The sequence below is a fragment of the Sphaerodactylus townsendi genome, linkage group LG02, assembly GCF_021028975.2.
Source record: "Sphaerodactylus townsendi isolate TG3544 linkage group LG02, MPM_Stown_v2.3, whole genome shotgun sequence".
NCBI lineage: Eukaryota > Metazoa > Chordata > Lepidosauria > Squamata > Sphaerodactylidae > Sphaerodactylus > Sphaerodactylus townsendi.
In genome coordinates this window covers 11945927-11965669 of record NC_059426.1, presented here as the reverse complement: position 1 = coordinate 11965669, position 19743 = coordinate 11945927, and the positions used below count along the sequence as shown (strand labels likewise).

Sequence of the window (19743 nt, the reverse complement as noted above, 5' to 3'; positions counted from 1 at the left end):
AGAGTGACTCATTCAGATTTGCAAATTCAACCTGAGTCATTCTAACAGTCTCTTTGATCTAGGTTTTTTGTTCATTTTTTTTAAAATTGGTGAACGGATCTAAGTTGCTAGCAAGAACACAATAAGGATGTTGAAATATGTATATTTAAATAGGTCCTGAAATTAGATACTGAGGAGAAGCCCCTGAACAAGAGGTGGCCCCCTTTTTCCTGACCTCTTTCCTGCCAGTCTTCCCATTTTCCATCCACTGGATTGGCAGGTCTTTAAAATACATAGTTAATAACGCATTTAAGACAGTTTTGCAGGGCCTACAAGACACAGTTGTTCTGCCAGGGTTATGGTTGAGGCAGCCATGGTTTTATCCATCTTGGCTGCCCACATTACTACTTCCCTTTCCCCTTTCCCCTTTTCTGCTCCATTTCCCTCTCTTTCCCCCCCTGCCCTTTATTTTTATTTTTCCATTTCCTTTTCCTTCCACTCTTCCTCCTCCTTTCTTTTCCCTCCCCCTTTTCATTTCCCTTCTCCCTTCCCTTCCCTTCCTTTCCCCTTCCCCTTCCTCTTTTCATTTTCCTTCTCTTCCCCTCCCTTTCCCTTTCCCTTCCCAGTGTGAATGTGGATTTTATGGGGTGTATAATCTTGTCAATCCCTCTGAGGGGATTAATGACATCAGGATCTTGATATTGATTTATATCTTACTGATTGTACTGTTACAGTTTACTATTGTAAGCCACCATGAGCTATACAAGGAAGGATGCCTATCAACTGAATAAAATAAAACGAACCAGATGTAACCAAGGTCGTTTCCCCACTTACCTCGACCACCCTTCGCTGCACGCTACTCCCAGTGCGCGTCATTGCTGGTGTGCTCCCGGCCTTCCCCACGACCATTTTGAGGAGCGCCAGGAATGACGCACACTGATGGGATGCAACTGCAGCAGCGTCGGGGCAGCTGCGTTGTCACCGCCCCTGTAGTGGGGAGTGCCGGGGGACCCCACACTACTTGGGGAGAGTAGCACGCAGCAGCAGGTAAGTGGGAAAACGACCCAAGAAGGGAGATTGGGTTGCCACTCTTGGACAGAAGAATTTGCTTCATTGTCAGGTCTACCAGATAGCCACATACCTGTGATTATATTCCTGATGGGTTTCACCATTGAGGTAAAAGCTGAGACTTCGGGTTGCCTGTGTTCCCACATCGGCTGCCAGATAACAAGCCCACTGGCCAGACGGAAAGTCAGATCGGATTCCTGAAAGCGCACAGAGGTGGTGAGTGGGGTGGATCGAAGCTGATAGTTTCTTGTTCTAGACTGGAATTCTTCCTCGCAAAGACAATCAGTCCTTTAATTCTACAAAACTTCCCCTAGCTCTGTGCTCAGGTTAAGATCCCAATCATGCTTGTGTGCACGGAGGAGAAAAAATATTTATAGTCCACCTTTCTCACTGGAACTCAGGGCGAATTTAGGGTTTCCAGTTCTGGATTGGGGAACACCAGGAAATCTTGGGGGTGGAGCCGGAGAAGGGTGGGGTTTGGGGAGGGGAGAGACTTCAATGCCATAGAGTCCGCTTCCCAAAGTGGTCACTTTCTCGAGGTGAACTGATCTCTGCTGCCTGGAGATCAGTTGTAATAGTGGGAGATCTCCAGCTACCACCTGGAGTTTGGCAACTAAGCAGATTGCACAGAGTAGTTCATCCATATATCACTTTTTACTCAGCCTTCTTCTTAATGCAGAGGAACTGCTGGGCCAATTCCTCTGAAAATTCCCAGCCACTTTAGTCAGCCAGGCGAGAGTGTTTTTAGATGTTTACATACCTGAAATTTCACACCTGGCCCAGGTAAAACACCTTTTTCCTGGTGCTCCATGGTGAAGGATATGAAGCTGGCTTTGTGTAATTGTCACCCTTAGAATGTTAGGGATACCAGCCTCTGAGTAGGATCTGGGGATCCCTGGAGCACAGTTCATCTCCAGGGAGGAGAGATAGTGAGGGGTGGCATGCAAGGGAGGGGAGGGAGGGGACCCAGCATCTGGATATGGACCACCCACCCTAGCAGAGGGAGAGGGAGGGAGGGAGGGGGAGGGGTGGCATGCAAGGGAAGAGAGGGAGGGAGAGGGAAGGGACGGAGGGGGAGGCATGCAAGGGAAGAGAAGTGAGGGAGGGGAGAGAGTGAGAGGTGGCATGCAAGGGAGGGGAGGGAGGGGGCCCAGCATCTGGATATGGCCTACAACCCTAGCAGAGGGAGAGGGAGGGAGGGAGGGGGTGGCATGCAAGGGAAGAGAGGGAGGGAGAGGGAAGGGATGGAGGGGGAGGCATGCAAGGGAAGAGAAGTGAGGGAGGGGAGAGAGTGAGGGGTGGCATGCAAGGGAGGGGAGGGAGGGAGCCCAGCATCTGGATATGACCCACCCACCGACCCTGAGCACATACTGCTGGCCTCTGCAATTGATTTGCTGCTACTGTTCCTTTCCCATTTCACCACAATAACCCACAGCAACGAGTGGCCGGGTACCGCTAGTTTTACAATGATAATAGCAAACAGATGAGCTGCAAGCGGAGGAAACCTCCATGGGGAATCTTCATTGAGAATCCGCTGCAGCACACAAAATGGCAGGCACGAGCTCTGTGCAGCAGGTTGGGGGGGGGGGGGAGGACAAAATGCCAAAACGGATCTTCTTATAATGTCTTGAAGACATTATATTTATGCTGTGTGGAATCCAGCATTCTTGTCTAACACATGTAAAAATCCCTTAAACACCTCATTGATTCATTCATGTACCAAACGGTAAAATCCAACCAACATCATAAGCCTCTCTGAGTTTCCATTCATAGTGAAAAGCAGAATCACAATGTTTTAATGAAAAACTGAACACGGCTTTAGAAGAGGCCAGGGCAAAATGTGGCTGAGATCCTCTCCCTCACCTCTTCTCCCAGCTGGGAAGCTTTATGTACTTACTTTAATCCTATGAACCAGAGGTGCAAACAAGAAGACAAAGAGCTCCACCGTGGCCATGGAATTCTGGAAGAACTTTCTCCGGTTATTCTCTTCTTCGTCATTGGTGCTGTCCCGCCTTGGGTGTCCCGGAGAGCCTTGGTTCTCCATCTGGTGGATGAAGACACTACTGCCGCTTCTCCAGCTGGATGCCCGCTCTCCACCCCTGAAGCGGTCATTGCTGCAGTCCTGAGGCGCTTCCAGAAGCATCCAGTGGAGGGTGTGAAGAAGCTTTGTTTCCGCCACCCCAAGTTTGTCCTGATGTCCTGGGAGACATGGTGCAACAAAGCCTTCGTTCAGACGGGAGCAGTTTGAATGTTGTGGCTGTTCCTTGCTAACTCTTCAACATTGTCCCAACATTGTCCCATTGTCTAAACTCCTCACAGTATAGTACCCTTCAACTCTCCTGTCTATCAATTTTCAACAGTGATGTACTGCTAATGGGGACAAGGGGTATCTCATGTCCTCAGGTGCATGCCGTTTTGTCATGTGGGAGGGGGGCGTGCCAGGCAACCCCCATGTGACAGAACACCAGGTGCCCAAGCCACCCACTGCCGAGCCCCACCCTCAGTCGACCTACAGGGAGCGGGGGCAGAGCTTGGCAGTGGCTGACCATGGCGTCCACCTGGGCTGCCAATGGTGGTGCCCCACCATCCCGACCTTCCTGCAGGCCAGCTTCTGGGGAGGGCAGGTTCTGAGGAGGGCAGGTTCCGAGGAGGGCAGGTTCTGAGGAGGGCAGGTTCTGAGGAGGGCAGGTTCTGGGGAGGGCAGGTTCTGAGGAGGGCAGGTTCTGGGGAGGGCAGAAGCTGGCCTGAAGGGAGGCAGGTGGGGGGCTCTGTAGCTGGCAGCCACAGTGCCCACCTAGGATGCCCGCCACAGTGCCACGGCCTCCTGCCCTTCCTGCAGGCAGGTTTCTGCACTCCCCAGCGCCTGAGGAGGGCAGAAGTCGGCCTGTAGGGAGGCCGGGACAATGGAACACCATAGTGATCCCAGAAAGGATGGCCAGCCGAGGAATGGAAGCAAGCAATACATCTGGTGGGAAAGGGACAGAGAAGATCTCACGTACCCTCCAGTAATTGCTTGGGTAACATTAGCGCAACCTACCCACGCTACTCAAATTCGCCACCTCGGCTTCCTGTTAAATATTCCCAGCATACCATAATGCAGCAGTCTATCCTTGAAAGCTCGCATTCAAACTAACCTAGCTTGTTGCGATTGGAAAGCAGGGTGGCCGTGCAGTGCAGCACATGTGGCAAGGCGGCTTGGACCAGTTCCCAGCGAGAAATGCTCTGTATGGCTTCCGAGAGGGCTGGCGAAAGCCCGTGCAGCTTGTTCTCGACCAATACCCTTTCAAAGGACTGGAAAGGGGGAGAGAGAAAGGGGGGAAAGTTAGCTTAGGACACACACCCTCGAAAGTCTTTGCAATATTCTCTTCTTGTGCTCTCTTCTGTTTTCCATGAAATGTAATTCAAGGTACGGTTCAGTTAAGCGATTCTGTGAAGGGTCGTTACAGGTTTTATGGGGTAAGGCAGTAATGTGAGTTCCAGCAGTCTAATCTGGACAATGCATGCACTTCTGCAAAAAAAAAACCCACAAAAACCTTGATGTCTAAATACTCGGTCTAGGAATCTCAGGGCCAAAGCATACAGAATGCTGCGAGCTCTGTAAAAGTTACAAGGGCTGACCATTTGATTGGTTTGTGACTGTAAATTTGTTTGTAAAACTGCCCTGGAGAAAGCTGTGGCTTCCCTGGCCAAACCTGTCTTCATTGTATCATCACCATGACCACAATGTATTGTGGGGACCGGCTGCCCATTTCAATTAAAGTACCCAGTGGGCCACAGCCTGGGCAGGCTGCCCATAGCCAAGAGCAAGCTGAACTAAGTTCTGCGGGTGCTGCTTGTCTCAGAATTGGCCTGCAAGGCCCGCTAAGGGTGGCACACACTGGCAGTGTGTGTGCAGGCAACGGGAGTGTTGATAGACCCTGTGGGGCAGCTGGCCAGGTCATAGCCGAGTAGCCCCTCCAGGGCTGGCTTGTCGAGCCAGAAGAGCCACTCCATTTGGCTCCATTGCTATTTAAACTTCCCGGTCTGCCCGACAATAACACAAGAAGTCTTGGCCCTGGTGGAAATAATTTCCCACCCCGCCACGAATGCTAATGAAAACCCTCATGGCAGGACATACATAATTACTGAGTAGGTAGCTGGTGGCTTTCTGTCAGAGACACCAAAACGGCATATGGGATCCTTGAACCCAAACGTAACATTGTGCTAACCAATTTGTCGCTAGAGCCATGGCTGCAGCCGCCCCCCCCCCCTCGAACGTCACCGCGTCACCATGACTGTAATTTATTTGATTGCTCCTCTGTTTCTGGGTCCCTTTGTTTGTGAGATCTGATTCTGCAGCTATGAATAATTCTGACCTTCTGGCAGTTTGCTCGTCCACAAATCGTTCAGCAAATTTGAATGCGTTAATGGAGATACGTGAGACTGGGCGAACAGTGAGCTCAAGGGTGCTTCAAATACCATCTTTTCTCATTCAAAACTCATGCATTAGCATCACAAAAGGGCGCACCGACACTCAGGCATACTCCCCTGGTAAATATTACCATTGGCGCAGGGCTATGATTACTGTCAAAGAAAACCTTAGAAAGCGTGCCCAGTGTTCCTCCTCAGCAGCTATAGCTCAGCTGACAATGCTGAGACAGTGGCGTAGCACCAAGAGGACAGTGGGGGATGCATGATGCACCAGGCACGCACCCCTGTGGGGGCGTGGTGAGGGCGTGGAGGGGGCGTAGAAGAGTTTGGATTTACACCCTGCTTTTCTCAACTCTAAAGAGTCTCAAAGTGGCTTACAAACTCCTTCCCTTCCTCTCCCCGCAACAGACATTTAGGCCCTTTCGATATGGGCCTGGGGAGTGGCGGTGTACATGACGCTGTTGCAGCCCCGAGGCCCTTCACACACTTGTGTGCAGACGGCCCTGGAGCTGCCATGGTTCGCAGCAGTGCCTCTGCGTAGAGGCACACCATTTTTTTTTAAAAAACGTACCTCATCTTCCCTGCATAGCTCTGTCGGAATTAGGGGACCCACCTCCGTGGCCCTGGCAACGCCCTGGGGGTTGGAGGGCAGGAGGCATGTCCCCTGGTTCCCACGGAACTACACAGGGAAGAGACGGTAAGGTTTTTTTTAAGCGGTGTGCCGAAAAACGGCGCCTTCGCTCGGCACCGGGTGGACGCCACTGTTTTCTAAAAGACTCGCTTAACGAAAACACTGTTGTGGGGAAAATGGGTTGGTGTGGCTTCGCACCACCAGCAGCAGCTGTGGAAGGTCATCATCCCCCACAACAGTGTTTTTACCGGCCGAGCACCGGTGTATACGGCCCGTGCGGAATGGACCTTAGTGAAGTAGATGGGGCTGGGGGCAGAGGTGGGATCCAGCAGGTTCTCACCAGTTCCCGAGAGTGGGTTACTAATTATCTGTGTGTGCCGAGAGGGGGTTACTAATTGGGTCCGCTTTTCCGTTAGAAATTCCATTAGGTCCAAAAATCATAAAGTCCTGTTTTTTCCTATGTGATTGGTTAGCGAACGTAGAAAACGGGATAATTCTCGTGCAGAGAAAGCTGTATGGAATTGCAGCCAAACAGACATGTTTATAAAAATCTGGTCTCTCTTCATTGTACAATGGAATCTATACTGTCCTTTAGCTTTAGAGCAGTATGGTATAATAGTTAAGAGTGGGGGACTCTAATCTGCAGAACCAAATTTGATTCCCTGCTCCTTGTCATGAAGCCCACTAAGTGATCTTAGTCCAGTCACAGTTCTCTCAGAATTCTTTCAGACCCACCTACCTCATGAGCAGAGGTGGGATCCAGCAGGTTCTCACCAGTTCCCGAGAGTGGGTCACTAATTATTTGTGCATTCCGAGAGGGGGTTACTAATTGGGTCTGCTTTTCCATTAGAAATTCCATTAGGTCCAAAAATCATAAAGTCCTGTTGTTTCCTATGTGGCTGGTTAGCGAAGGTAGAAAACGGGATAATTCTCCCTGTTGGGCTGTTTTCAAAACATGTTTTAGAAATATGGCAAAGTTCCTAGTTTAAGGAAAGTATCCTTCTTTTGATTTTTAGAAACAAAATTAAGTATTTGAAAGTATTAAGTATTTGACAGGCAATCAATTAGAGGAGAAGTAGTTGTTTCTGTTGGCAGTAGACAATAGGACTTGCTATGAGTTTAAATTATGGACAGAAAGATACCAGCTGGAAATTAGGAACTTTTTTTTACAGTAAGAGTTTTTTACAGTAACAGAGAAATTATTAATGCCCCGCCCCTGGAATGCCCGGCTACGCCCCCATCGTGCCCCGCCCAGCCTCATTGGCACTACGCCACTGTTTGAATCCCACCACCATAGGAACCTGTTACTAAATTTTTTGGATCCCACCACTGGCTGAGGGAGTTCTGAGAGAACTGTGACTAGTCCATAGTCAGCCACCAGGCTTCATTTGTAGGAGCAGGGAAACAAATCCGGTTCACCAGATATGAGTCCACCACTCACGTGAAGGATTGGGGAATCAAATCCAGTTTTCTCGACTAGAGTCCACTGCTCTTAAACACTACACCATGTTGGCTCTCTGGTACACAATAATAGTTTCACATTACAGACAAGGTACACAAAGAAGAATAGGAAGCTCTTCAGTATCTAATGAGATCCCAGCTCAGATAAAAAGGAGATCTGCTTAGCAGCAGGGTATGCAAAGGGCTAGGCCAGGCCCGGGCGTCTTCATTTTCCTCGGTCGCTAAGCAGCCCAGCTTGTCAAGCTGTTTTTTAAAACCAGAGCAAAGCCAGAGTTCTGGCGGCTGACTGTCATCACTTGGCTGAGAGGAAGTTCCTTCCGAAAATCTGGCGGTTATGTAATGTTGTTTGTGCCGGAAGACTGGAGAGAAAACAGGCAGAGAAGGGCCTCTCTTGAGATGACTTGCAACCACCAGGAGCCAGAATTATTTAGGGGTGGTCTGAGCAACATTATCACGGAGGAAATGTGAGCAGGAATGAGGTTTGCCAGCTCTCAGGTGTGTAAAGTATTCAAAAAATAAAGTAGGGTAGCAGAGAATGAATAAGTCAGAGAGATCTGCACAGCCGACTAATTAGTCACAACAGGCCCCAAATTTCTACAGTATTCAAAAACAAAAACACGGAATCCGATATAGAGTTGTATTAGAACCACACTGGGCTCATGTGTCTTTGTTAAGCAATAAATCTGACAGGATGCTGTGTGGTTTCCGGGCTGTATGGCCGTGTTCTAGCAGCATTCTCTCCTGACGTTTCGCCTGCATCTGTGGCTGGCATCTTCAGAGGATGCAGGCGAAACGTCAGGAGAGAATGCTGCTAGAACACGGCCATACAGCCCGGAAACCACACAGAATCCCAGTGATTCCGGCCGTGAAAGCCTTCAACAATACATTGACTGCAAGTTCTTCAACGTTATTAGTTGCCAAATTTATTTTTAGGAGGATTTTCCTGTCCCTGATATCAGGTTACTATTTTTTACAAACAAAATTCTCCGAGCCTGGAAGTTATCAAAGCGTCACATAAACTGGTATTTGATTTTTGAAATTACTGAAAACATAATATGGGAAATTCTATCCTTATAAATGTTGTATTTCCTGTACACGCTGAGATATTTTTATATATGATTATTTGGTTTCTCCTCATAGAGTGTAAGACATGATAGGTGTCCAGGTTGTACTCTTTAACAGGATGGGGTTTTGTTTGTTGTATGGAGTAAATACAGCTGTTAGATTTATTGTGTTGTCGAAGGCTTTCACGGCCGGAATCACTGGGGTGCGGTGTGGTTTCCGGGCTGTATGGCCGTGTTCTAGCAGCATTCTCTCCTGACGTTTCGCCTGCATCCTCTGAAGATGCCAGCCACAGATGCAGGCGAAACGTCAGGAGAGAATGCTGCTAGAACATGGCCATTTATATAACAGTTACATACAATATATTTATACATTTTCCCCTTTTCCCCCTCCCTCCCTCCCTCCCTCCCTCCCTCTTCTTTCTCAGTTATTCAAGCAAGCAGCAGAAAGTTCATTCTCTGTATTCTCTTCTCCCAAATGTCTTCGTTAAATCCGCCTTCTCTCATCCAGGTCTCAAACATTGTCCATATCTTCATAATGTCTCTTAATTTTTCTTGCCATAGCATATTTTTTGAAATCAAATACAATTTCTAATTGTATTTGTTCCCATACATATTAGAAGATCGTGTTTCCGCCATTTCACAGAAAGTAGCTAAATTTTGTATACTGGTACACAACAAGCGTAGTTCCTTATTAAGACAAAGAGCTGTACTGTGTGACGAGGACTGTAATAATGCCTGAAGTTAATGTTATTTATCAATAGAGCTTATAATGGATTTTACAATTTATATTATATTTTTGTATAAATGGAATGCTATGTATTTACATGTACTCTGATCTTAAACTATTGGCTGGCCTAAAGGCCGTAATAAATCTATCTATCTATCTATCTATCTATCTATCTATCTATCTATCTATCTATCTATCTATCTATCTATCTATCTATCTATCTATCTATCTATCTATCTATCTATCTATCTATCTATCTATCTATCTATCTATCTATCTATCTATCTAATCATATTCCGACCATTTTGAGATTGTCCATTTCTTGTTATCTTTCCAATCCAATGCAATCACCGCCTGTTCTGCTCTAATCATAATTTTATACATTGGTCCGAGACTTCTATTCACCTTTTTATTTTCAATTATTCCAACCAGTAGTAAATCATTATTTATATCAATTTTCACTTTTACTGATTTTTCTAAATACGTCAAAAAATTTCCCCAAAACTTTTTAACCTATTTACATTCTATCCACATGTGGATTCTATCCACATGTGGATTCTATCTTTACATTCTATCCACATGCTCCCTGTTCTCCACAATGCCAGCATCTTGAGGACAGTCCCTTAATCATATAGGCCAGCTGTGTTGGGTTCTGTACCATTTAAGTATTACCTTTCTCTCCAGTTCCATATATTTTTCGATCTTTATCTTATTCGGGCTATCTGTAATTCTTTCTATTTTTTCGTCCTCAAGGAGTTGTTCTTTCTCCCATTTTTGCTTCAACATTCGCACCATAAAATCCTTATCTTCAATCATATATTTATGAACTGATCCCAATATCTTTCCTTTCAATAATTCATGGCTTTTCAGCCAATGTGCTTTTATTCTGAATTTCTTTAATCTTTCCCACATCCCTCTTAATACCAGCCAATTCTCTTTCCCTCCCAGGTCTATTACATTTTGCAATGACATCACTTCCCCTTCTTGAACTAAATCAGCCACGTTCTGTATTCCTTTTTCCTTTAAATTCTTTATAGCTTTCCATCCCTCTGTTATTTATTTATTATTATTTATTAATTGGGTTTATAGACAGCCCTCCCCCGAAGGGCTCAGGACGGTTCACAACATATGGATAGAGCACAATATCGGGTTAAAATACAATAAGATAGGTTAAAACGGCTCTAAATAAATTTTCCGACCATGCTTGCCACTGGAGCACTGTCCAGGATGCCAGGCATCCATTCAGTTCTCCATTTTCCCCATATTTCCATATTCACTTTTCTTGGGCCTTTTTTTCTCTTTCTTTCTGGCTCTGTCGCTCTCTCTCCCCTTCTTCTTTCTGTCTCTTTCTCCCTCTCCCTTTTTTCTGTCTTTCTCCCTCTCTGTCCCCCTCTTTTTCTGTTTCTCCCTCTTTTCTGTCTCTTTTTCTGCCTCTCTCTTCCTCTTTTCTTCCTTTCTCTCTTTCCTTTTTTGCCTCTCTCCTTCTCTCTCCCTGTTTTTCCCTTTCTTTCTCTCTCTCTCTCCCCCCCACTCTTTTTCTGTCTTTCTCACTCTCTCCCTTTCTCACTCTCTCCCTCACTCTCTGTAACTTTTTGTTTTATTTTTTATAATTGTTTGTATAAATACCATATTTACCTATTCCTTCATGTACTTCATTTTCAAACTTCATCCATTTTTCTATATTATCGTCTTTTATTTCCATTAGACATTTTATCTGGAATGCCTCAAAATATTCCTGCATTTTCGGTATTCCCCATCCTGAGAGTTTATTTGTCATATATACTACTTTATTCATTACTCTTGCATTTTTCTTATCAAACATCCATTTCAATTTCCTATCCCCTACTTCAAATTGTTTTTTAGTAATCTCGATAGGTAATGTTCTAAATAAGTAAAACATTTTAGGCATTATACACATCTTTACTGCTTTAATTTTTCCTGCTATGGATAGGGTCTTTGACTCCCAATCTTTAATTTGTTTTTGTATTTTTTTCCATCTATCTCCCTAATTATAATTAAACATCTTTTCTATTCTATGGGTAAGTGTAATACCTAAATATTTAATCTTCTCCTTCAGTATCTTTTTATCAAACTGTTTTTTTCCTATATTTACTCCCAATATTTCCGTTTTGTCCATATTGACAGTTAGACCTGAATATTTTTTAAAATCTTCCAAAATTATTTTCAACTCTTGCATTGTGTCCACTGGATTAGTTGTTATCACTAACACATCATCCGCAAACAAATTTATTCTTATTTCTTCTTGATTTATTTTATATCCTTTTATTCGTCCGTTATTTCTAATTCTGTCAGCCAAAAACTCCATTGCCATTACAAATAGGGTCGGAGACAGTGGACAACCTTGTTTAGCACCCCTTCTAATGTTAACCACTTCAGACAAACCTTCATTTACTCTTATCTTAGCCTTACCATTCTTATATAATTCTTTTAATACTCCTATGAATCCTTCTCCAAATCCAAAATTATAAAGAGTTTTAAAAAGATACTCGTGTCCCGCTGAGTCAAATGCTTCATATACATCCAATTTTATCATAGCATATTTTTTTTTGTCTTTCCATGTCCAATAACATTTAATGCATTTCTTATTGGATGACTTATATCTCTCCCTTTTACAAATCCGTATTGATCTTGTGCAATTATTTTTGGAAGTATATTTCTTATTCTATTTGACAATATTTTTGCAAATATCTTATAATCTTGGTTTAATAAACTTATTGGTCTATATAATTCTACATAATTTGCATTCCTACCCGGCTTTAAAATCGTTACTATCTCCGTCTCCCTCCATGACTCTGGAACTCTCTGACCTCTTAAAATTTTATTACATAAGATTTAAGAACATAAGAACAAGCCAGCTGGATCAGACCAGAGTCCATCTAGTCCAGTTCTCTGCTACTCGCAGTGGCCCACCAGGTGCCTTTGGGAGCTCACATGCAGGATGTGAAAGCAATGGCCTTCTGCGGCTGTTGCTCCCGATCACCTGGTCTGTTAAGGCATTTGCAATCTCAGATCAAAGAGGATCAAGATTGGTAGCCATAAATCGACTTCTCCTCCATAAATCTGTCCAAGCCCCTTTTAAAGCTACCCAGGTTAGTGGCCATCACCACCTCCTGTGGCAGCATATTCCAAACACCAATCACACGTTGCGTGAAGAAGTGTTTCCTTTTATTAGTCCTAATTCTTCCCCCCAGCATTTTCAACGAATGCCCCCTGGTTCTAGTATTGTGAGAAAGAGAGAAAAATGTCTCTCTGTCAACATTTTCTACCCCATGCATAATTTGATAGACTTCAATCATATCCCCCCTCAGCCGTCTCCTCTCCAAACTAAAGAGTCCCAAATGCTGCAGCCTCTCCTCATAGGGAAGGTGCTCCAGTCCCTCAATCATCCTTGTTGCCCTTCTCTGCACTTTTTCTATCTCCTCAATATCCTTTTTGAGATGCGGCGACCAGAACTGGACACAGTACTCCAAGTGCGGTCGCACCACTGCTTTATATAAGGGCATGACAATCTTTGCAGTTTTATTCTCAATTCCTTTCCTATTTATTATCAATTCCTTTCCATTTGAAGTTCAGGGACTAAAATCTCTGCCATTTCCTTATAGTATTCGGCCGTAAACCTGTCCATCCCCGGGGACTTGTTATGTTTCAGCTCCTTAATAATACCTATTATTTCTTCTTGTGTTATAGATTCTTCTATAGAATCCCTTTCCTCTAAGGAAATAGTTTTATTCATTTTCTCCTCATAATTTTCATTTCGTTCATATCTAAACAATTGTTGATAAAACTCCTCAAATTTTTTCCTTATTAATTTACTGTCTGTTATTGTCTGATTTTGTTTCATCTTTTAGCTCTAATTGTAATAGAGACCCCTGAGTGAATAGTTTAAGAACCCAACAGTGGGAGGGAAAAAAACTTTTAAAGAATTTCCTGATGGCAAGGGCTGTTTGACAGTGGAATATGTTGTCTTGGAGTGTGGTGGAGTCTCCTTCTTTGGAATTTTTTTAACTGAGGATGAATGGACATCTGTTGGGAGTGCTTTGATGGTGTGTTCTTGCATGGTGGGGGTTGGACTCAATGCTCCTTGTGGTCTCTTCCAACTCTATGATTCTATGATTCATTCAACAACTTCTAGAGAAGGAGCCAAGTCCTGCAGCCCAAAACTACAAACAGAATAATGATGATGGTGAGGAGGAGGAGGAAGAGGAGGAGGAGGAGGATGACAGGTTGGCATGAGTCACTTGCATGCCCCTGACAAAGCAGGCTTGGGCTCACGAAAGCTTATACTGTCATATAAATGTCTGAAGATGCTGCAAGATTCAAAAAGGAGCCCTGGTTGGACTCCCAGCTCCAAAACAAGCAAAGTTCAAAGAAAAGGAAGAAAATTCAAAGTCACCTACCACACATGATGCTTCATATTGTTTTCCAAGTTTGGGCCTCAAAAACGCGCTGTGGAACAACACAGATGCATGTTAAAAATATATCATAGGCACTGCACACAGATAAGTGCACCTGATTTCAACAAAGTTTGCATTGGCAGGATTGCTTTAGAGCACGTGGGGTTGAGGCAGAAGCAATTCTTTTACCATCTTGTTTGGCCTCCCCTCCCCTCCCCTCCCCTTCCTTTCCCTCCCCTCCCCTCCCCCCTTACTTTTTGACATCTCCCAGGCCCCTGTGCCTTACCCATGAACTATACGTTGAAAGGGTTTTTAGAATCTGTTTTAAGTTGCCATCTGTCTGAATTTGTTTTTAAATGTAGCTGTTATATATGCATTGCATTTACATTTTGTTAGAAGCGTGACGGGAAGGGCAGCCTGTAAATAAAATTCTTACTTACTTACTTACTTACTTACTTACTTACTTACTTACTCACTTACTCACTTACTCACTTACTCACTTACTCACTTACTCACTCACTTACTCACTTACTCACTTACTCACTCACTCACTCACTCACTCACTCACTCACTCACTTACTTACTTACTTACTTACTCACTTACTCACTTACTCACTTACTCACTTACTCACTTACTTACTTACTTACTTACAGCATCCAGCTGTTCTATGGGAAAGGAAGGAAGGCCAAAGAAGGATGTCAAAGCTGGCCACAGACTTAAAATGTGGAAGATCCCAGCTGAGTCAGTAGGTACTGATGGATTGGAACCAGCATGGTTAAGGTGTTGGGCTAGGACCAAAGAAGCTCAGGTTTGAATGCACACTCACTGCATGAAGCTTGCTGGGTTACCTTGGCCCTGGCAACAACTCTCAGCCCTGACTCCAGCAACTATTTGGATGGGAGACCTCCAAGGAATACCAGGGGCACGATGCCTTGAACACCCTTTCTGGAGTCATCACGGTCGATTCAGTACAGGGCAAATATAATGGGCACTGGATGCTATATAAACCACTTAGGGCCGTGGTGGCGAACCTTTGGCACTCCAGATGTTATGGACTACAATTTCCATCAGCCCCTGCCAGCATGGCCAATTGTAGGGGCTGATGGGAATTGTAGTCCATAACATCTGGAGTGCCAAAGGTTCACCACCACTGACTTAGGGGGACCCTTCACATTGTTCCCGTTGCCAAAATGAGTCTGCCCCGTTTTACTTTCCTCAACCTGGGAGTTTTGAAAATCACTAAACCAGCTATTTTTTTGAAAAAATCCTACTCTCACATTGATGACCAGGCAGGTGGTGCTTTATTTCCCTCCCATCTGCTGCACCATCTATGGTCAGGGAGAATCCACCTGTCATTGCCCTGCCGTTGCATGGAGACCACTTTTTCTTTTATTTCGCATGTTGCACATGTGTGGCTTTGCAGGTGCAGCCGATCATATTATGGGATGATCAGCATAGCTGTGAGAGTTCATTTCTGCATACCTGTGTGGCCACGCATGTGTGACAGGAAATAAAGTGTCTCCATGCGAAGGTGTGACAGCTGCCCAGATTGTTTCTGTGGGCTCCAACCACTGCCACACAAGTGAACCAGAAAAAGGATAGCAGGTTCCTTTATAACAACTGCATCCTGTTTTACATTTGCTGTGTGGAATCGACCCATAAGTCAGCTGTGCCTTGACAGCAAGAAGAAGGAAAAGACTGGATCAGATGCAAATCTACCTTCACAAAGCCTGTTTTTAAGCTGAATAAGTAACCTTGTATTTGTATTGTTGAAGGCTTTCATGGCCAGAATCACTGGAGTGTTGTGGAGGCTGCATGGCTGTGTTCCAGTAGCATTTCCTCCTAACGTTTTGCCTGCATCTGTGGCTGGCGTCTTCAGAGGATCAGATCCTCCGAAGATGCCAGCCACAGATGCAGGCGAAAAGGCAGGAGAAAATGCTATTGGAACACAGCCATACAGCCTGGCACCTCACAACACTCCAATGTTGTATTTATTTTAATTCAAGATTTAACTTCCAATACACAACTTCTAATACACAAAAGCAATGCAATACAGATAGACTGAAATCCGCTGTTTAAATATGAATTTAAGTTTAAGATTAAAATAATATTACTATAAATTTAAAATGTGTAGAGATTCGATAGTATCTGATAGTATCCATATATGACACACGGTAGACCACACTGCATGCCACGCTTGATCTTAGCCAAATGGCTGAGATGTTGAACATGAAACAACCAACTTTTAGCATTTGTTGTTGCCTTCACATCACAGCCAACTTATGGCAACATATACAGTTTTCAAGGCAAGTGAAGTTCAGTTCACAGTTAACTTTGCCACTGCCCTACTCGGCACAGTGACTCCAGTATTCCTTCAAGGTCTTCCACTTAAATACTTGCCAAGGTTGAGCCTGAGAGGGTATGACTGACCCAAGATCACCCAGCAAATGTTTATAGCAGAATGAGATTTAGAACCTGGGTTTTCCCAGATTCTAGTCCAATACCTAACTACTGCACCATGCTGCCTTTCTTCATCATCATTAGCTTTGTATACCCCACAGGTTTCAATGGAAGAATTCAGAAGGTGTGCAAATCTCTTCCACTGAAATCAAGACATTTATTTGTGAATGAACCGTTTGGCTCAATGTTCCACAGTGGTTTCCAATACAAGTTCATTAAAAATTAACAGTGTCTAATGTATTGTTGAAGGCTTAACAGTGTCTGTTCATAAATTTGAAATCATATTCCTCCATAAGAATAGGACCAAAAATAAACAATCAAACAGTAACTAGCACTGAAACAATGATAAAAGCATGAAAAGATATATTCTTCTTTTAAAATTTGGGAGAATAAAATCCTGAAGACAGTTTACCGGGTGTAAGCCCTGTTTAATAACATGGGACTTTGGGCTTCAGCTGTTCTCTCTGGGAGATTCAACAAACTGGATAAAGCCCAAAGGCTCCCCGCTCTGCCACTTGAACTGTGGAGGCTTATCTGGTGAACTAGATTAGCTTGTGCACTCCAACACGTGCCAGCTGGGCGACCTTGGGCTAGTCACAGTTCTTCTGAGCTCTCTCAGCCCCACCTACCTCACAGGGTATTTGTTGTGAGGGGGGAAGGGAAAGGAGTTTGTAAGCCCCTTTGAGTCTCCTTGCAGGAGAGAAAGGGGGGATATAAAATCCAACTCTTCTTCTTCTTCTACTAACCAGGCCCAACCCTGCTTAGCTTTCAAGATGAGATCAGGCTAGCCTGGACTGTTGAGCTCAGAGCAAATCCACCAGGTAGAACGACTTACAAATATTTCCTCATTGGCAACTCACTGGTCAATTCTTTCCTAGAGTCAACAGCTTTGACCTTTGACTCCGAGGGCAGCCAGTCAACTCAGCCATCAACCCACAAGGTGCGCTGGTTGGTCGTGTAGAAAAAGAACATAAGAACAAGCTAGCTGGATCAGACCAGAGTCCATCTAGTCCAGCTCTCTGCTACTTGCAGAGGCCCACCAGGTGCCTTTGGGAGCTCACATGCAGGAGGTGAAAGCAATGGCCTTCTGCAGCTGTTGCTCCGGAGCACCTGGACTGTTAAGGCATTTGCAATCTCAGATCAAAGAGGATCAAGATTGGTAGCCATAGATCGACTTCTCCTCCATAAATCTGTCCAAGCCCCTTTTAAAGCTATCCAGGTTAGTGGCCATCACCACCTCCTGTGGCAGCATATTCCAAACACCAACGCCAGTTTTGAATGCACCCGTTTTCCAGATGGAAAAGGGAGACCTGGAAACCCTTTGCCCCAGCTAGCCCGCCCCATGTTTTCTTAAGAGATCGGCATTTGCTCAGGATTAAGCAGCATCCTGCAGCATCGTGTTGGTGGGGAGAGAAGCTTCTCCGGGGAGACAGTGGCCAGACCTCCAAGGAACAGCCAGCCAGTCTACCCTGCCTGGCTCCCAAAATCCCTCTTAAGGCCAGGGGTCTTGATGCTAGATGAGGCTACCCAATCTCAAGGCACTAGAGGGGCCACCCTCTATGAACCATGAACCAGGAGAGAGAGGGAGAGAAAGCTGTTCAGGAAGACAGCTGCTAGACCTCCAGGGAGACAGCCAGTGCGCCCCACCAGGCTTTGGGGATCCCTCTCAAGGCCAGGGTTCTTGGTGCTGCATAAGACCACCCAAGCTCCAGGTGCTGGGTGAGGCCACCCAAGGGACCAGGAACTGGGAGAGAGAGGGAGAGAAACCTATCCAGGGAGACAGTGACTAGACCTCCAGGGAGACAGCCACCCACGCTTCAGGTGCTGGTTGAGGCCATGCAAGGGACTTGGAGGTGGGGGGAGAGGGAGAGAGCGGCCGGACCTTCAGGGAGACAGCTGGTCAGTGCGCCCCACCTGGCTCCAGGAATCCCTCTCAAGGAGGTGGGGGGGGGTTCTTGGTGCTTGGTGATGCCACCCAAGGGACCGTGGCGGTGGCGGCGGCGGTGGGGGGGAGAACACTCTCTAGGGAGACAGTGGCCAGACCTCCTGGGCCCCGATCCCGCCTCCAGAGCTCTGCAGCCTTACCTGGTCTGCCTCCAAAGGAAGGTCTGGATGGGCAGCGGGACTCCCCGGCCGCTCTCCTGCTCGGGCCCGTCGGCGCTCTTGCGCTTCACCATGGCGCCGCTGCCCGCCCGGGCTGCCCGCTAGCGGCCCATCGCCTCCCGGCCCGGCGTTCAGCACCACCGGTCGTGGACAGCGACCGGCCAGCCGACCAGGGCCGCGCCGAGCCGCGCCGGGTCCCCGATCCCAGCGCGGGCTGGCTGGCCGGCCGGGCGCGCGCCCGAGGCTCGTCCCCGAGGTCTCGGGCACGGCGGGCGGGCGGGCGCGCTCCTGGGAGAAGCTCCCGCGGCGCGCTCTCCGGCACGCTTAGGAGGCGAGGAACCCCCGTGGAGTGGGAAGAGGGGAGGGGCTCTTCGCCCGGGTAGCCCCGCTGAGGGCAGTCGGAGCTTCTGCGGACGTTTCTCCCTTGGGGGGGGGGGGCGAGGACGGGGGGAGATGACGGTGCGCTAGATCCTGAGCGTTTTGGGAGCGAGGAGTTTGCGAGTGAGTTTTGAATGGGGGGGGGGGGCACATGGGAAAAGGGTCCCACCACCACCAGGCGTGTCAAACAGGAGGTCTGGAGTGGGCTTATGAAGGCCACCAGTCAACTGAGGCACCCCTCCCCCATCATTCCCAAGCTGGCTTGGGGAGCTACTGTGGCCCCCACCCCGCTCCCGATCTGGCCTGGCTAACCCCCCCGCCCTCCACAACATACCAGCTGCATCTATCTCTTCCCAGTGCTGATCTGGGCTGGTGAGTCTACTGTGGGATCACCAGCTGCAGCAGCCACCCCTGGGTGCCCCCCACTGCCAGTGCCTGTTCTGGTCTTGGGAACCCACTGCGAGTTCACCAGATGAGGAAGCCCCCCCCCCCCCCCGGTGGTCACCACTTGGTCTGACCAAGTCACATTTATGTCAGATCCAGCCCTGGTAACAAATGAGTTTGACACCCCCTGCTTTAGGTAGTAACCACAGCAAATGGTTTTGGAAGGCGCTGGGTAGGATTCAGTCTGGTCCATTGCAGGATATTCTTTCCCATTAAGAATGGATCCATGGGATCTAGCCCACCCCTCCCCCACAGTATATTCAGTAATAAACTTTGGAACCCACGCCGGCATCGTTGACCTCAGCTACTGATCCTTTGGTTCTCTTTAACAAAACTAGAAGAAAAAGAAGAAGGGTTTGGATCTATACCCTGCCTTTCTCTCCTGTAAGGAGACTCAAGGTGGCTTACAAACTCCTCTCCCCATAACAGACTGCTTGTGAGGTAGATGGGGCAGAGAGAGTTTTGAGAGAACTGTGACTAGCCCAAGGTCACCCAGAAGGAATACAGGAGTGGGGAAACAAATCTGGTCCATCAGATAAGAGTCCACACTTTCTTTTTTTTAAAAAAACTTGGAAACAATCCCCCTTCTCCAGAATAGAGTT

At 46.5% G+C, this 19743-nt stretch overlaps 1 protein-coding gene across 1 annotated transcript in view; it reads right to left on the bottom strand.

Annotated features, from left to right (window-relative positions):
* UNC80 (unc-80 homolog, NALCN channel complex subunit) overlaps positions 1-18526 on the bottom strand; it is a 149152-nt gene extending 130626 nt beyond the window's left edge. Inside the window, exons 1-5 of the mRNA XM_048484443.1 lie at positions 18302-18526; positions 13759-13807; positions 4182-4338; positions 2945-3246; positions 1121-1244 (exon numbers count right to left, since the gene is read on the bottom strand). Coding sequence (XP_048340400.1) covers positions 1121-1244; positions 2945-3246; positions 4182-4338; positions 13759-13807; positions 18302-18393 — 724 coding nt within the window. The 5' untranslated portion in view covers positions 18394-18526. The remainder of the gene's footprint in view (positions 1-1120; positions 1245-2944; positions 3247-4181; positions 4339-13758; positions 13808-18301) is intronic.
* Between the last annotated feature and the right edge of the window lie 1217 nt (positions 18527-19743).